Source organism: Macaca thibetana, chromosome 6 (assembly GCF_024542745.1).
Source record: "Macaca thibetana thibetana isolate TM-01 chromosome 6, ASM2454274v1, whole genome shotgun sequence".
NCBI classification, from domain to species: domain Eukaryota; kingdom Metazoa; phylum Chordata; class Mammalia; order Primates; family Cercopithecidae; genus Macaca; species Macaca thibetana.
The window spans coordinates 90,666,544-90,684,564 of record NC_065583.1 but is presented as its reverse complement, the minus strand read 5'-3'; the positions used below and the strand labels follow the sequence as shown (position 1 = coordinate 90,684,564).

Genomic DNA, 18,021 nt, shown 5'->3' with positions numbered 1-18,021 from the left:
ACACATATATACATACATACATATATATATACACACACACACACCCTATTCTGACCCTGACCCATAAACACACTACCCTGAGATTATAGGCTTTGTAGAGAATGTTTGTGGCAATGAATTAATACCAGTTTTTTTTAATTTTTAATTTTTGTAGGTACATAGTAGGTGTATATATTAATAGGATACATGAGATATTTTGTTACAGGCATACAATGCATAATAATCACATCAGGATAAATGGGGTATCCATCACCTCAAGCATTTATCCTTTATTTTTGTTACAGACAATTCAATTATACTTTTCTAGTTATTTTTAAATGTACAATAAATTATTGTTAACTATAGTCATCCTCTTGTGCTATCAAATACTAGATTTTATTCATTCTATCTGACTATTTTTTGTACTCATTGACCATTGTAACTTCCTTCAACCCCCTCCACCCCACCGCCACCACCCTTCTCAGCCTTTGGTAACCATCATTCTACTCCCCATCTTCATGAGTTCAGTTGTTTCAATTTGTAGCTCCCACACATAAGTGAGAACTTGTAATGTCTGTGTTTCTCTGCGTGGCTTATTTCACTTAACATAATAACCTCTAGTTCCATCCATGTTGTTGCAAATTACAGGATCTCATTCTTTTTAATGGCTTAATAGTACTGCATTGTGTATATGTACCACATTTTCAATATCCGTTCATCTGTTGATGGACACCTCGGTTGGTTCCAAATCTTGACTGTGGTGAATAGTGTTGCAACAAACATGAGAGTGCAGGTATCTCTTCGATACAGTTTCTTTTCTTTTGGGTATGTCCCTAGGATTTCCTTTCTTTTGGGTATATACCTAGGAGTGGAATTACTGGATTACATGGTAGCTCTATTTTTAGTTTTTTGAGGAATCTCCAAACTTCTCCACAGTGGTTGTACTAATTTACATTCCTACCAGCAGTATATGAGGGTTCCGTTTTCTCCACCTTCTCACTAGCATTCATTATTGCCTTTCTTTTGCATAAAAGCCATTTAACTGGGGTGAGATTATATCTCATTGCAGTTTTGATTTGCATTTCTCTCATGATCAGTGATGTTGAGCACTTTTTCTTATACCTATTTGCCATTTGTATGTCTTTTGAGAAATGTCTATTCAGCTCTTTTGTCCATTTTTAAATTGGATTATTACATTTTTACTTATAGAGTTCCTTGAGCTCCTTATATATTCTAGTTATTAATCCCTTGTCAGATGGGTAGTTTGCAGATATTTTCTCCCATTCCTTGGGTTGTCACTTCACTTTGTTGATTGTTTCGTTAGTTGTGCAGAAACTTTTTAATTTGATGTGATTCCATTTGTCCAGTTTTGCTTTGGTTGTGGGGTATTACTCAAAAAAAATCTGCCAGTCCAATGTCCTAGAGAGTTTCCTCCAATGTTTTCTTGTAGTAGTTTCATAGTTTGAGATCTTAAATTTAAGTCTTTAATCCATTTTTATTTTGATTTGGCTTTTTGTATATGGTGAGAGATTGGGATCTAGTTTCATTCCTCTGCATATGGATATCCAGATTTCCCGGAACCATTTATTGGAGAGACTGCCCTTTTTCCAATGTATGTTCTTGTCACCTTTGTGGAAAATGAGTTCACTGTAGAAGTACGGATTTGTTTCTGGGTTCTATTCCATTCTGTTCCATTGGTCTATATGTCTGCTTTTATGCCAGTACCATGCTACTTTGGTTACTATCGCTCTGTAGTATAATTTGAAATCAGGTTATGTGATTCCTCCAGTTTTGTTCTTGTTGCTCAGGATAGCTTTGGCTATTCTGAGTCTTTTGTTTTTCCATTTAAGACTATTCTTCCTACTTCTGTGAAGAATGTCATTGGCATTTTGATAGGGATTGTGTTGAATCTGTAGGTTGCTTTGGGTAGTATGAACATGTTTACAATACTGATTCTTGCAATCTATGAACATGAAATATCTGCATTTTTGTGTCTTCTTCAATTGCTTGCTTCAATGTTTCTCATAGATTTTTTTTTGTTTTTGAGATAGGATCTTGATCTTTTGCCCAGGCTGGAGTGCTATGGTGTGATCATGGCTTACTACATCCTCAACCTCCTAGGCTCAAGCAATGCTCCCACCTCAGCCTCTCAAGTAGCCATGACTACAAGTGCACACCACTACACCTGGCTAATTTTTTAGTTTTTGTAGAAATGGGATTTTACCATAATACTCAGGCTGGTCTCAAACTCGTGGGCTCAAGCAATCCACCAACTTCAGCCACCCAAAATGCTGGGATTATAAGCATGAGCCACCATGCCTGCATCCCAGTTTTATATTTTTCATTTTAGAGATCTTTCACTTGCTTGGCTAAGTTTATTCTGAGGTATTTTATTTTATGTGGCTATTGTAAATAGGATTGGTTTTTTTTTTTTTATTTTCCATATGGTTCACTGTTGGCATATAGAAATGCTACTGATGTTTGTATGTTGATTTTAAATACTGCAACTTTACTAAATTTGTTTATCAATTCTATTTTTTTTGTTGTTGAAATCTAGTTTTTTCCAAATACAAGGTCATATCATCTGCAAACAAGGATAATTTGACTTCTTCCTTTCCAATTTGGATGGCCTTTATATCATTCCCTTGTCTGATTGCCATTAAAATAATTGCCATTTAAAGTAATTGTCATTATTTTAAAATGATGACATCTTATTACTGATTGCATAAACATACAAATGAACTAACAAGCAAAGACAAAACTGATAAAATTTGACACCTTAACTTTGTACCCCACTTTTTAACTTTTTGTTGTTTCTAGTTGTATCTTATTATACTGTCTATGTCTAGAAAAGTTGTTGTAGTTATTATTTTTATCCGTTCATTGTTACTCTTTCTACTCAAGAAATGAGTAGCTTACACACAAAAATTACAGTGTTATAATATTCTGTGATTTTCTGTGTCCTTGCTATTAACCATGAGTTTTGTACATTCAGATGATTTCTTACTGCTTATTAACATCTTTTTCTTTTAAGTTGAAGAACTTTCATTAGCATTTCTTGTAGGATAGGACTGGTGTTGATAAAATCTCTCAGCTTTGTTTGTCTGGGAAAGTCTTTCTCCTTCATGTCTGGAGGATATTTTCACTTGATATACTACTCTAGGATAAAAGTTTCTTCAGCACTTACTAAATATGTCATGCTACACTCCCCTGGCCTGTAAGGTTTCCACTGAAAAATTTGCTACCAGATGTATTGGAGCTCCATTCTATGTTATTTGTTTCCTTTTACTTGCTGCTTTTAGGATTCTTTTTTTTTTTTTTAATCCTTGACCTTTGGGAGTTTGATTATTAAATGCCTTGAGGTAGCCTTCCTTGGATTAAATCTGCTTGGTATTCTGTAACCTTGTTGTACGTGAATACTGATATGTTTCTCTGTGTTTGGGAAGTTCCCTATTATTAACCCTTTGAATAAACGTTATCCTTCTGTCTCTCTCTTTACGTCCTCTTTAAGGCCAATACCTCTTGAATTTGGCCTTTGAATGATATTTATAGATCTTGTATGCATGTTTCATTGTTTTTCATTCTTTTTTCTTTTGTTTCCTCTGTCTGACTCCCTTTCCTTCCTTCCCTCCCTCCCTCCCTTCCTCCCTCCCTGCTTGCTTGCTTTTTCTTTCTTTCTTTCTTTCTTTCTTTCTTTCTTTCTTTCTTTCTTTCTTTCTTTCTTTCTTTCTTTCTCTTTTTCTTTCTTTTCTTTCTTTTCTTTCTTTCTCTTTCTCTCTCTCTCTCTCTCTCTCTCTCTTTCTTTCCTTTCTTTCTTGATTCTTCCAATCCATGAACATGAAATATCTGCATTTTGTGTCTTCTTCAGTTGTTTTGCGAGGTCATCTTTTCCTGGATGGTCTTGATGCTTGTGGATATTTGTCAATATCTGGGCATTGAAAAATTATGTATTTATTGTAGTCTTCGCAGTCTGGGCTTATTTTTACCCATCCTTCTTGGGAAGTTTTTCCAGATATTTGAAGAGGCTTGGGTGCTGTGATCTAAATTTTTGGTTATTGCAGCCATGTCTGCATTAGGTGGCACCCCAAGCCCAGTAATGCTGTTGCTCTTGCACACTCCTAGAAGTACTGCGTTGGTGGTCTTGGATAAGATCTGGGAAAATTCCCTGGATTACCAGGCAGAGACTCTTATTCTCTTTCCTTACTTTCTCCTAAACAAAAGGAGCCTCTCTGTCTGTGCTGAACTTCCTGGAGCTGCCAGAGGGTTGATTCAAGAACTCTTGTGGTTATTACCACTGGGATTGTGCTAGATCAGACCTGAAGCCAGCACAGCACTGGGGGTCTCACCTAAGGCCATGGTGACCACTGCATGACATATATCATAGTATAACTAATAAAAATTAAAGGCAAGAAAAATATTGAAAGAACTGAGAAAGAAAAGTACCTTACCTTTATGGCAAAAGCAATAGGAATGACAGGAGATTTCTCATGGAAAACCATGGGTCCCAGGTGGAAATGGTACACTATTTTTCAAGTGCCGAAGGAAAATAAACTTCAGCCCTAAATTCTATATCCAGTGAACATGTCTTTCACAAGTGAAGGGGAAATTAAGATATTCCCAGATGAAAGAAAAACAAAGAATTAGTTGCATACAGACCTACCCTGAAAGGACGGCTAACCTAAGATCTTTAAACAGAAAGGGAATGATAAAAAGGAAAAAACCTTGGAACATCAGGAAGGAAGAAAGAACACAATAAACAAAAGTGGATTTCACCAGAAAGGATGTACAGATAAAGAATAAGCATGTAAAATGATGTTCAACACCATTAGCTATTAGCAAAATGAAACCACAATGGGATATCACTAGATGCCTACCAGAATGGCTAAAATAAAATCCATGACAATACCAAATGCTGGTGAGAATTCACAGAGACTGGATCACTTATTTATTGCTGATGGGATGAAAAATGGTAAGCCACTCTGGACAACAGTTTAGAAGTTTCTTCAAGAATTAAACATGAACTACCTTATGACTCAGGAGTTGCAGTCCCAGGCATTTATTCCTGATAAATGAAAATTTATGTTCACACAAAAACTTGCACATGAACATTTATAGTATCTTCTTAATAATAGCCCCAAAGTGGAAACAATTCAGGTGTCCTTCAATGGGTAAATGCTTAAACTGTGGTACATCCATGCATGGAACACTACTCACTAATAATAAGAAACAAACTATTGATACATATAACTAATCTCCATATAATCATACTAAGTAAAAAAAAAAAAAAGCTGATACCAAAAGATTATATACTGTGCGATTCCATTTCTATAATATTCTTGAAATTACAAAATTATAGGAATGGAAAAGAAATTGGTGGTTGCCAGAGATTAAGGAGGGAATGGGCTGGGGTGATGCGAGTGTAGCTATAGAAGGTAACATACAGAAGTCTTGTGGGGGTGAAAATGTTCTGGCTCTTGACTGTATCAATGACAAAATCCTGGTTGTGATATTATATTGCAGTTATACAAGATGTTACTAATGAAGGAGATTGGGTAAAGGGTATAGGAAATCTCCTTCATTATTTCTTATAACTGCATGTGAATCTGCAATTATGTCAGAATAAAAGTTTAAACAATTAGAAATGACAGTTTCACCTCTCTGGTATTATTTTCCTGTTGCTTAATTGCTCTTATGTTGTCCTCTAAGTGCTAAGCATATTACTAGAAAACAGAGACATATTAATTCTCTTTTCCAGTAGCTGGCATGGATGAAAAAAATAATTATGGATCAAGTTGTTATTCTATTATGATATTGATTTTCATTTTACTTTAAATAGATTAATGCAGTTAAAACAGTCATTGTAACATAGATACCCTTTGGTAGACCAGCATTCCCATGTACATAAGTACTGTAGCCTTAGCATCAGTTCTCTTATATCTAAGTTTGTGATATAAAGTTAAGACGGAATTTCTGGTCCCTCCTATTTGAGACAATGAAGACATCTGTTAATCTAGTTATCTTTCAATTAAATACACCTATAGCTAAAAACAAATTTGAAACTGATTCCAAATACTTTCTTTTATATATGTGTGCTAGCTGGAAGCACACAAATTCAAGAAAGACCATATTTTTCATTCTTATTTTCACATTGCCTTTTCTATTCAAAGACTATTTCTATATTGATTTTTTTTTTTTTTTTTTTTTTTTTGAGATGGAGTCTCGCCCTGTCACCCAGGCTGGAGTGCAATGGTGCGATTTTGGCTCACTGCAACTTCTGCCTCCTGGGTTCAAGCTATTCTTCCAGCTCAGCCTCCTGTGTGGCTGGGATTACAGGCACCCACCATCATGACTGGCTAATTTTTGTATTTTTGTAGAGATGACATTTCACCATGTTGGCCAGGTTGGTCTTGAACTCCTGACCTCAAGTGATCCACCTGCCTCTGCCTCCCCATTGTCACTTTTAAATTGCATAGTGCTTATTTGTGTTTATTATATGTATTTTAATAAACACAAAGAACACAAGAACATTTTGTTTCATTTCCTTTAAATATTTGAACTGTGAAATAAGTCCTGCCAAAAAACAGCAGGCCAAATGTATACATACAGTTTATAGTAATCAGATCACCAACACCTTGTTTCAGAAATTCAACTTTATCAGAATTTTATTATAAAACTTTTCATTATGAACCCCTCTGATGCCATCTTGCTTTTTCCTTGACTATTCCCACCTTGCAGATAATTTCTATCTTGAATTTTATGTTAAATTATTCATATGCTTTTTAAGTAGTTCTGTTCTTATGTATTATTACCTGTTTTGGAAATTGTGCAAATGAAATTAATCCAATTATATTGTTCTATGGTCCTTGTTTTGTTCAGTCATATGTTTGTGAACTATCCATGCTGATGTGTATAATTAAATTCTTTCATTTTAACTGTTATATCGTATTCCAGGGAATATTTTAATGTATCCATTCTAAAGCCATTACATTTTTGAGTTATTTCCTTCAGTAAGGCTTTCTGTTTTATCATTACACTGCAGATGCTCTTAAAAAGCATTCATTGATTTTTTTCATTTTTTGACACAATCAATCACTTCCTCCTTCCTGAAGAATGCTCTTCTTTGGGCTTTTGTAATACCACACCTTCCTGCTCTTAATCCTTACCTCACTTGGAGCTCCTTCCTGTTGTCTATGTTGGTCTTCCTAGCCAGTAAATGTTGGGATCCACCAAGATTCAATCTCCAGGCTAGACTATGTAGAACTGTTTGTTAAATATCATCTGTAAACGGAGGACTTCCACATTTTTATCACTAACCTCATCACCTCTCCTGATCCAGACCCATGTATCTGATTGCTCTTACTTGATGTCATCACTTGAATGTCTAAGAGGCATCTCAGACTACTGTGTGTAACAGATAACTCTTAATTTGTCCCTTAATAATATTTTCCCCAGTTTCCCACCATTCATTATCCATTTACTCATTCATCCAGGCAAGCAACTAGGAGTTACCTTTACTTCTCCTCTTCCTTCCACCTAATATCAAATTCATCAGAAAGTTCTATTGACTCTAAGCTGGGCATAGTGGTGAAAGCCTGTGGTCCCAGCTACTTAGGAGAATCTCTTGAGGCCAAGAGTTGGATACCAGCCTTGTTGATATAGCAAGACCTTCATCTCTAAAAAAAAAAAAAAAACCAAAATCAAACAAACAAAAAGTCCTGTTGACTCTACATTCAAATTTATTTCTAGTCTGAGTACTTCTACTCATGTGCATCTCTAGTCTGATATTTCTACTTATGTGACCCTATTTATTCTACCACTGTTTCTTGCATGAACGAATGCAAAAACCTCCATGCTCATCCCCTACTACATCCTAATATACACAATAGCCAGAATACTCATGAATAATGTTAAATAAAATGTGTCATTCTCCTGCTTGAATCCTCTAGGGTCTGCCTCCCACATTTTGAATAATGAACCTACATGCCTACATGATCTGACTCCTATCCACTTCTCTCTTTTTTTTTTTTTTTTTTTTTTTTTGAGATGGAGTCTCACTCTATTGCCCAGGCTGGAGTGCGGTGGCACAATCTCGGCTCACTGCAACCTCCGCCTCCCAGGTTCAAGCGATTCTCCTGCTGCAGCCTCCCCAGTAGCTGGAATTACAGGTGCATGACACCACGCCCTGCTAATTTTTTGTATTTTTAGTAGAGATGAGGTTTCACTGGGTTAGCCACGATGGTCTTGATCTCCTGACCTTGTGATCTGCCCGCCTCAGCCTCCCAAAGTGCTGAGTTTACAGGCGTGAGCCACCGCACCTGGCCTCCACCTCTCTTATATCAGCATCGAGCACTCTCCTCCTAGTCACATTGGCCTTAGGTTCTTCCTTGAACAGACTAAGATGGTTCCCACCTCCAGTGCCTTTGTAATTATTCTTTCTCCCTAGAATATTTCCTGAGATCCTTATGTAGCCTATTCATTTATTTCCCTGCAGTCTCTGTTCAAATATCACAAGAGCTTCTGTGTCCAGTTTTATATAAAATGGTACCCTTACCATCACCCTGCATTCCCTTACCTACTTTTGTTTTTCTTCATAGAACTTGTCTTCATGTAAAAATCTATCATTAATCCCACAGCCCTTGTGCAACCTGTATCTTCTGCTACAATAGTAGGTTCTATGAATGCAGGTATTCTGTTGTTCAAATCTACATCCGTAGTATGCCACTTGGCTTGTACTAGGAGTTTAACAGTTCTTGGCTCAGTAGTAAATAAATGCACATTCCTTTGATTCTTCCTTGGCTAAAGTGTTCATGCTTCACGTTCCAAAACACTTTTTCCAAGAAAACTTTTCAATAACCGTAATTTGAAGAATAGCAGAGGTATATATGTCCAGGACCCTACTCCTTAGGATATTTCCATATTTGAGTGTAAACATGAAACCAATTTCTTCTACTTCTTCCTTCCTCCCCACTGCTTTCTCTCTACTCTCCCCAGCCTGCCCCCAAAAATTTCTATGTGACAGTGAAAATATAAATATTCCCCCTTTTCCTGCATACTTAAATTTTGCCACATGTGTTATTTGAAGCCCGATTTTCAGTCACAATTGGAGAAATGGAGGCAAGAGTGACATTTCTGGTCTAATTTGCTTCCTTGGTCCATTTGAAGGCATCTTTTTCCTAATCTCATCACTATATATTATGTATTTATCTCTCTAATTTATCTTAGAAGATAATAAAAAGTATAAAACCCCATATTTTGGTAGTACTGTTGTCATCATTGCCCTCCAGTTTGTTTAAGAGAAACTGAATTTGTTTAAGAAACAAGAATTTGTTTAGGACAAGATCAGAGGTGTCATAGATTCACTTAAATGGTGTTGTTTAATTTCTAGGAGTTGAGGAGTGCTGAAACAATTGGTCGTACTATCATATCTCCAGCTATTTCTGGGAAGGATTTTGTGATAACTGAAGGTACATTGGTCTTTGAACCTGGCCAGAGAAGCACTGTGTTGGATGTCATCCTAACGCCAGAGACAGGATCTTTAAATTCTTTTCCTAAACGCTTCCAGATTGTCCTTTTTGACCCAAAAGGTGGTGCCAGAATTGATAAAGTGTATGGTACTGCCAACATCACTCTTGTCTCGGACGCAGATTCGCAGGCCATTTGGGGGCTTGCAGATCAGCTGCATCAGCCCGTGAATGATGATATTCTCAACAGAGTGCTCCATACCATCAGCATGAAAGTGGCCACAGAAAACACAGATGAACAACTCAGTGCCATGATGCATTTAATAGAAAAGGTAAGTTCTTGTGAATATTAGCACTTCGTTTAGTGAAATTTTGTAAATTTAAAAACCCGAGTAAAACCAAAATTACATTCTCTTTTAACATTGGTTATTATGAAATTATGATAAAGTTAGATTTCTGAATATAGAAATAGAATGCATCATATCGAACACTGTCCTCTTGCTTGGATATGACTGATGCCTCTTTGGAAATCTCAGTCTTAGTCTTGGAGAATGACCTAGTGCAGTAGTAAAGACAGCCTAGTGCCTGAAAAAAAAGGCTGCAGAGGTTGGAAGCTATAGGCAGTTGGCGATTCTCCAGAAACTGGCCAATTTACTTTGTAGTTTCAGCCTCAGTTTTTTTAGTCCATTAAGAAAAGGACTTGAACTAGATTATCTACATAGCCCTTCCAGTTTAAATGCCATGGAATAGGATTATTGCCCTCTGCTTGTTCTTTGGTCCTCATGGGCACTGAAAACTCACAGAAAAGAAAAATTAAGAAATGACTAGATAATTTCAGACTTTCCATTTGGTTTAGACTTGTACAAAACAGATTTTATTTTAAACATATTTACTTATACCTCTGCAAATGATGGAATTAAATGGAGATGTGAGAGCCTAAGAATATAAATTTTGAAAGATATCTATAAAGTTATTACTTTAAAAAAAGCCTCCTTTAAAGGTTTACTTTGGGCTTTCTTATAAATATATTTCCTATCAATATATTTATATAGAAGAATTGAATGTTTTGAGTACATACACATGAGTGTATAATTACTACATCTCTCACATAGTCGCCTTTAAATACTTTAGATGTTTACAATGGGGTTTTAGATGGTTGTGCACTTTCCATCTGGTGCTAGCTCTTAAAATACAATGCTCGAAGGATAGAAAAGAAAATTATAAAGTACAGAGGTAAAAAGAGCAGACCATGGCAAACATCTTATAAAGCAAAGGAAAGCAATTCCTATTTCATGCAGAGAAAATTCTAGCAATAAAACTCACTCCATAAAATATTATTACTTGAATTTTCTAATGGCCCAATGGCATAGAACAATGCCAAGTTGTTTTTGGTCAGGGAAAGAGAAAGAATGTACAGTAATTACATTTTAGGGAAGAAAACAGGACCTCACTTCATATGATTTAGGGAAAATATATGCAAATTCTGCTACTTTTTGTTCTCAATAAGTTATGTGTGTTAACCAAGTTATTATTGGTTAAGAATCAACACTTATTTCAGTAGAGTTGTCAGATAGTACATCTTGACTGTTACTAGTACTATCATGAATAATACAATTGAATTATAAAAGTAGCACCTATGGGAAAATATAATTAACTTTTTTTGAGTAACCATTAGCAAACAGTACAATTTTCTCATACATGAAGATACTTAAATAACCTGGGAATACTTGGAGGAAAAAAATAAATTTTAAACGTTATAAAAATATTGTAATATTATAAAATATTGCCTGTAATCCCAGCACTTTGGGAGGCAGAGGTGGGTGGATCACTTGAGGTCAGGAGTTCAAGACCACCCTGGCCAACATGTGAAACCCTGTCTCTACTAAAAATACAAAAATTAGCCGGACGTGGTGGTACACGCCTGTAGTCCCAGCTACTCGGGAGGCTGAGGCAGGAGAATCCCTTGAACCCAGGAGGCGGTGGTTGCACTGAACGAAGATTGTGCCACTGCACTCCAGCCTGGGCGACAGAGCAAGACTCCATCTTAAAAAAAAAAAAAATTGTAAAATCAAACGCCATTCTCCTGCCTCAGCCTCCCGAGTAGCTGGGACTACAGGCGCCCGCCACCACGCCCGGCTAATTTTTTATATTTTTAGTAGAGATGGAGTTTCACTGTGTTAGCCAAGATAGTCTTGATCTCCTGACCTCGTGATCCGCCCGCCTCGGCCTCCCATAGTGCTGGGATTACAGGCGTGAGCCACCGCACCCGGCCTGAATTCTTAAAAGAAAATGACTAATATTTGATTTCAGCTGAAGCCTTCTTTGCTCTGGTTATTTTCAAATCAAGTTTTTGTCACTACTTTTTAAAAAATAGAATGGTATAATGTACTCTCAAATTCCTTTTTTATATGTACATCAATACTGGAATCTATTGATTTAACTGACATTTAATAATTATAGAAATATATAATACATAGGTACATACAGAAAACATATAAAGAAAACAAAAATTCTACTAACATAGACTTCAGTAAATGGAAATTCATACCTTGTTCTGCAATAAGAAGACTCAATATATGGCCACAACAGTTTTCTGTAAATTAACCTATAAATGCATCATAATTCCTATCAGTATATCAGTAGGTTGTTTTGGGGTTATTTTTACATTGATAAAATGATACTAAAGTTTACCTGGAAATGTAAACATGTGAAAATGGGCAGAACTTTCCTGAAAAAGAAGAAAAAGGAGAGGGACCTTACCCTAGCAGATATGAAAACATATTTGAAATATGATGTTACTGTGATTAAAGGGGCACTGGTGCAGACATAAACATTCACATCAATGGAATAGAACAGAAAGTTCAAAAACTGAAGCATATATGAAAATTTTATATGTGATAAAGGTGCTATTTAAAAATCAATGGGTCGAAACTATTATTCAGCAAATAGTGTTGAGATGGCTGATGTAACCACTTGAAAGCAAAAAAAAAGAGCTGAACTTTATCCTAAACTCTACCCCAAAATAAATTCTAGAGAGATCAAATATTTCAGTGTAAAACTGAAACCATGAAAGCAGCAGAAAACATGGATCAGTCATTTCATCGTTTTAGTTTAGAATGAGGAAGATCTTTCTAAAGCATCAGACAAAACCCAGAAGCCACAAAGGAAATGATTGATAACTTGACCACATACAGTTTAAATAAAATTTATCTTAGCATACACCAAAGCAAAGTGAAAAGACAACTAATGAGTATGGGGAACATTTTTGCAAATACACGTGTGATGAGAATGTTTATTTCAGCATTACTTATTATAACAATAAAAACTGGGAAAAACGATAGCCATTATGAAGGGCCTGACTAAATGAATGCATAAAATGTATTTAAAAATGCAAGAAATACATATTTTATATTTTAAACATAGCAATAATAATGAGAATAATAAAACAAATACTGAAAATGTAGATTATCACATAAAGATAAGGTTGCAAAATTTACCAAATAAAAATAAGGAATGCTCAGTTAAGTTTGAATTTCAGATAAACAACAAATACATTTTTTAGTATAAGTATATTGCAGATACTTATTTGGGAAATACTTATGCCAAAAAGTTAGTGCTGCCTGTCTAAAATTCGAATAAGGTCATTTGTACTTTACGTGGCAAACCATTGATATATGCCATATGAAACTATATACACTCTAAAATAACCTCAAATTAAAAAGGACAGAATAGAACTTCCAAGTACTGGAAGGTACTTCATTTTATAAGATCTTATATTTTAAGTGAAATTGTTTTATGTTTTTAAATTTTATTTTCCCCCAGATTCTGAGTTATTTGAAACAAAATCTATTCTATACAAGCATTTCTTTTAAAAAATCTCAATAAATCTGAGGAAATATTATTACACATGCTAGAAGTGGCACAAATATTGTACTGAAAAAGAGCATTAGCTTTAAATGCCTCACTATAAAGACTTTCTATATGAAATCCAGCTGTGGGTTCAGGCAAATTTTTGCTATGACAGAATATTCTATCCCCTGATTTTCCTAGGCATAGTGAAATAAAAAACATTTTAGAAGTTCTCAGTCGCCTTAATAGCAAGAGCAGTCTAAAACCCCCCTGAATCTGATATGCTAACTTTGAATTTCGTCAGGTTTTGATTTTGTGATTATCAAATCTTGGCAAAGCCCATCAGGAGGTGCTGACTCTAATTTTTTGTCTGAAACACTTGAAAGAGCACAGGAATCATTAGTTCTGTAAAAGTTTGATAGACTATCCCCTGCCTCCAAAGACCTCCATCTTTGTCTTCTATCCTGACAACTTTTTAAGTTTTTTTCATGGTTGATTCAGGTCTTCTACTTGTTCGTAAGGCAATTTTAATAATGTTGGGAGTTCTTTTGTTGTTTGTGTAAACTGGCCTTGTGGAACCAGCCTATTCTTTTCATCATATACTTTTTAATAATAGGTACCTTATATTTCAATAATTGCTTTTTACACTTGATTTAGTTTGTTATCATACTAACAAGGATTTTGAGTTAACTTTGTACTTTACTGGCTGGTTTTGTGTTTCATGCTCGAGGTAATTTTGACTGACTTGTCTGTGAACTGAGTCAATCCAGGTGGTTGCTTTTGGACAAGCAAGTGGAGAATGTTGCCAGGCAGTGTAGGGCGGCTGTCAGGAGCACCTCCGAGGCTTCATGGTCACCAATTGTGTGCGAACAAAAAGGACAAGTTAGTCGTCCTCCTTCTGCCTTAGTTCCCCTAACTGGAAACAAAACAAAGATAATAGGACCTTCCTCACAGGTTGTTGTGAAGATTAGTTGCTAGAAAGTGCCGAAAACTACAAGGTCCCTGTACTAACTGAGTGTTATAGAAATGGCCTTTTTGTTTCAGTTTTGTGTGCTTTACTAAAAGAAACTTTCTATCTTTTTTTTTTTTTAATATGAATGAAAGTGTGGGTAGCCATATAATCTCTGGATTACAACATTTAATTCTTACAATTCTGCACATATTGCTTTGCTGACTTCTGACATTTCATTTTTAGGAAAGTCAGAAGTTAAACTAAATTTTTGTTTTTCTGTTGGTAATTTTTTTCCTATCTGGTTTCTGGTATGATTTTTTTTTACTCTTGAAATAGTATTTTTTAAAATCACCAAGATAATATCTGGTGTTGTCTCTTTTTCTAATTTTCCCTAGTATAAAAGCAATCTCTACATTTTTAGACATGAATATTTCTTCAGCATATTAAGGAGCTGTGCTATTTTTTGCCTCTGCCTGCTCTTTTATATATAAAATTGTATCTTAGGGATTTATCAAGATTTGTCCTACTAGCCTGTTATCTTTTCTCTAAGTTCTGGGAGATTTTCTTGAACTTGTTTCCATTTATCATATTCAATTTGCTTGTTTCAGTATCCAGTGGTTGTGCTCTGTCTCCATTTGTAATTTTTGCATTGCTAAATTTTTATTCTGTGTCTTTTACATTTCCCTGTGGGTTATTCTCCACTCTGCCTTACTAGCTGGAAGATGACTATTCTTATAAATGCCAATCGTGAGCTCTCCTGCAAGCTTGGAACTGTACTAGATGACAAAGCCATAAAAAAAAATGGGTGACATGATCCACTTTCACGATGAGCTTGACACAGACAAATCATTTCTAGGTTGTCATAAGTTCACTAATAAAGGTACATGCAAGTTACAAAGAGAGTGAAAATGTAGGTTGGCAGATGGGGCATAGTGTAAGAATCATAGAGAAAGTGATGACTTTTAGAGTTTGAGAAAGTAATAGGGACTTATCAGAAGGTAATGGAGTAAGGGGCTTCACACCAATGCTTAAACAATAAAGATGTGGTCCCCGTTCATTCTGGATTTTTCCTCCTTTTTTTCCCCTGTCTCTCAAAAAAACAAATAACCCAGTTTTTTTTTTTTTTAAATTTATTTAGTAGGAAGGATCATACTTATTGAAAAAGGCAAAAGTGACCGGAGCTCTTAACTAATCTTGAAAAGGATTTTCTCATTTGGTGCTTTAAATATTTAGTGATTATGGTAGCTTCTGTTTACTGAAAAAAATAATTTTGCCACTATTATAAACAAATATTCTTGAGGTATTTATTTCCTTATTTGTTGGTCAAAAGAATAAGAATTCCTGGGATAGATGTAAAAGTGAGACTAATTTTAACTCATGATGTTAATTATTGTAGTTAAAATTAAGTAATCTGTGCAGCCATTTAGGACTTTATCTAATGATTAAGTAGAAAATATTTTGGTGATTATGCCTTTTCTTTATAGATGATTATGTCTTTTCAACTGCAAATATATATATTTGAAATATAATTTTGATACCAATTTCTCTTAAATTTTCTTACGTTTATCCTTACTAATGTTAGTAACTATTAATAAAGAACACACACATGTATATAGCATATAATTTAAGAAATTTCTTTTTATAGATATATTTTTATACTTAGATTCTTTTTCCAGATAACTACTGAAGGAAAAAATCAAGCTTTCAGTGTTGCCAGCCGAACTCTTTTCTATGAGATTCTTTGTTCTCTTATTAACCCAAAGCGCAAGGACACTAGGGGATTCAGTCACTTTACTGAAGTGACTGAGAATTTTGCCTTTTCTCTGCTGACTAATGTTACTTGTGGCTCTCCTGGTGAAAAGTAAGTATCTTTTAATATATTAGCAGTACTTTTTATGCATTTTTCACTGTTTACAAAGCAACATGTAATGCAAAATGACATTTAGATGAGGTAACTAAGAATGATACAGTCAATGCATTGTACCTCTTGGGCAGTTGAAGTTAATTATTTGAAGGAAACATAGCAGGTACATCAAAAAAAATGAATGTATACTGTCAACAATATATTCCACTTATTATGAAGTGTTTTTTGAAAATAACAAAGTCTTACTGTTTTACTCTTATTTATTTAATGAGTGAAAGGTACATTCTGAATAGAAAAAAAAAAAGTGATTTCAACCTTTAGGAGTGTTTTGATGTGCTATTAACTGTGCTTCCCCCAATCACAAACAATTGTGATTGTTTTGTCCATTTGGAGACAGCTCTCAGAATGTTGTTGAACTTCAGACTAGTTGTCGGAAAGCTAGCAAAAGGAAAAGGAAAAAATAAAATGTGGCTCATGTTCATTATTAACTACATAATTAATTTTATAACTGTATGGTAACATACCTCTCTATACTATAGGTACTATACTAATACCTCTATATTAACTATATATATTTTTTTAGACGGAGTTTCGCTCTTGTCGCCCCAGGCTGGAGTGCAGTGGCAGGGTCTCAGCTCACTTCAACCTCTGCCTCCTAGGCTCGGGTGATTCTTCCACCTCAACCTCCCTAATAGCTGGGACCAGAGGCGTGCACCACCACACCTGGCTAATTTTTGTATTTTTTGTAGAGACAGGATTTCACCATGTTGCTTAGGCTGTTTTTGAACTCCTGGACTCAAGCGATCCAACTGTCTTGGCTTCCCAAAATGTTGGGATTACAAGCGTGAGCCACTGTGCCCAGACCAATGTTAGTTCCTAGGTCACAAGACATACGAAGTTCAAAGAGATAGTCAATCCAGATAGAAAAAAGTTATAAGAGAGACCAAGGGATAAAATAATAATAATACAAATGATATTAATTATGCCTCTGCTATAGTCCTGACACTGATTTAAATTGAACAATATCAATTGCCCTTGTTAATAGGTAAAAACAGTATAATGAAATTTCCATGTGGTTCAACCTAATCCTTGCTAAAAGTTGTGCATATTATTTTGTCCTTATAGAGATTATTTTAAGTAGCTATTCAGGATTTGAGTGAGGGCTTTTAGTACCCTTATTTACAGATGTAGACACTAAGGCTAGAAATCTTACACAGCTTGCCAAGGATCACACAATTAGTCCATGGTGAGACCTGGACCCAACCTCGGACTTACTTGAGTCTACAGCCCCTGCTGGACAGTTGTGGTCAGAATAGATTGTAACCCCCTCCTTCATAGCAAAATCTGCCTTCTCCAACCCTATGGCTCTGAAGTGCCCTAGACTTTCATCCCAGATCAGTTCTAAGGTGTGACTTGAGGTAAACGTACAGAATCAACATATCCCTATACTCTACTCTTCCTTTAATTTTGATGAGCGGGTCCTGGAAATTGAGGTTTTCTTAATGTGCAAAATCAGAAAAGCCTCACAGGGGCCTTTTGAAAGGATTCTCCAATCCTCACCCCCGCTCCTAAACGTCCATCTGAGAGCAATGATTAGCAGTTCAGCTCCTTAGTGCGTCTTATAAATGTCTCTAATGCTGTCTTCAGAAACCTCTGAAATGGATCATTTATTTGCTTCAAGTAAGTTTACACTCACTGAGGCCACAGCATGCATTTGTATGCTTGTGTAGTCAAGAATACCTGTCATTATTTTCCCCTGTTGAACTATGTTCAACTATTTTGTTCAATGAAATCAAGCAGTTCATAGCTTTGCAATCCCCACAATCTCATTCTTCTTTTCCATTTTCCCCGTATCTCTATAAGAACACCAGCATGTTAAAATCACCAGGTTGTCTTAGATGTGAACCATCTACCTT

The 18,021-nt window shown here is 35.5% G+C and overlaps 1 protein-coding gene across 5 annotated transcripts in view; it reads left to right on the top strand.

Moving 5' to 3' along the window:
* Nucleotides 1-18,021, top strand: part of ADGRV1 (adhesion G protein-coupled receptor V1) — a 593,679-nt gene that overhangs the window by 261,880 nt on the left and 313,778 nt on the right. For all 5 annotated transcript variants that reach the window (XM_050795448.1, XM_050795446.1, XM_050795449.1 and 2 more), the window contains 2 exons: nucleotides 9,365-9,772; nucleotides 15,918-16,102. In XM_050795448.1, the coding sequence (XP_050651405.1) occupies nucleotides 9,365-9,772; nucleotides 15,918-16,102 (593 nt within the window). The remainder of the gene's footprint in view (nucleotides 1-9,364; nucleotides 9,773-15,917; nucleotides 16,103-18,021) is intronic.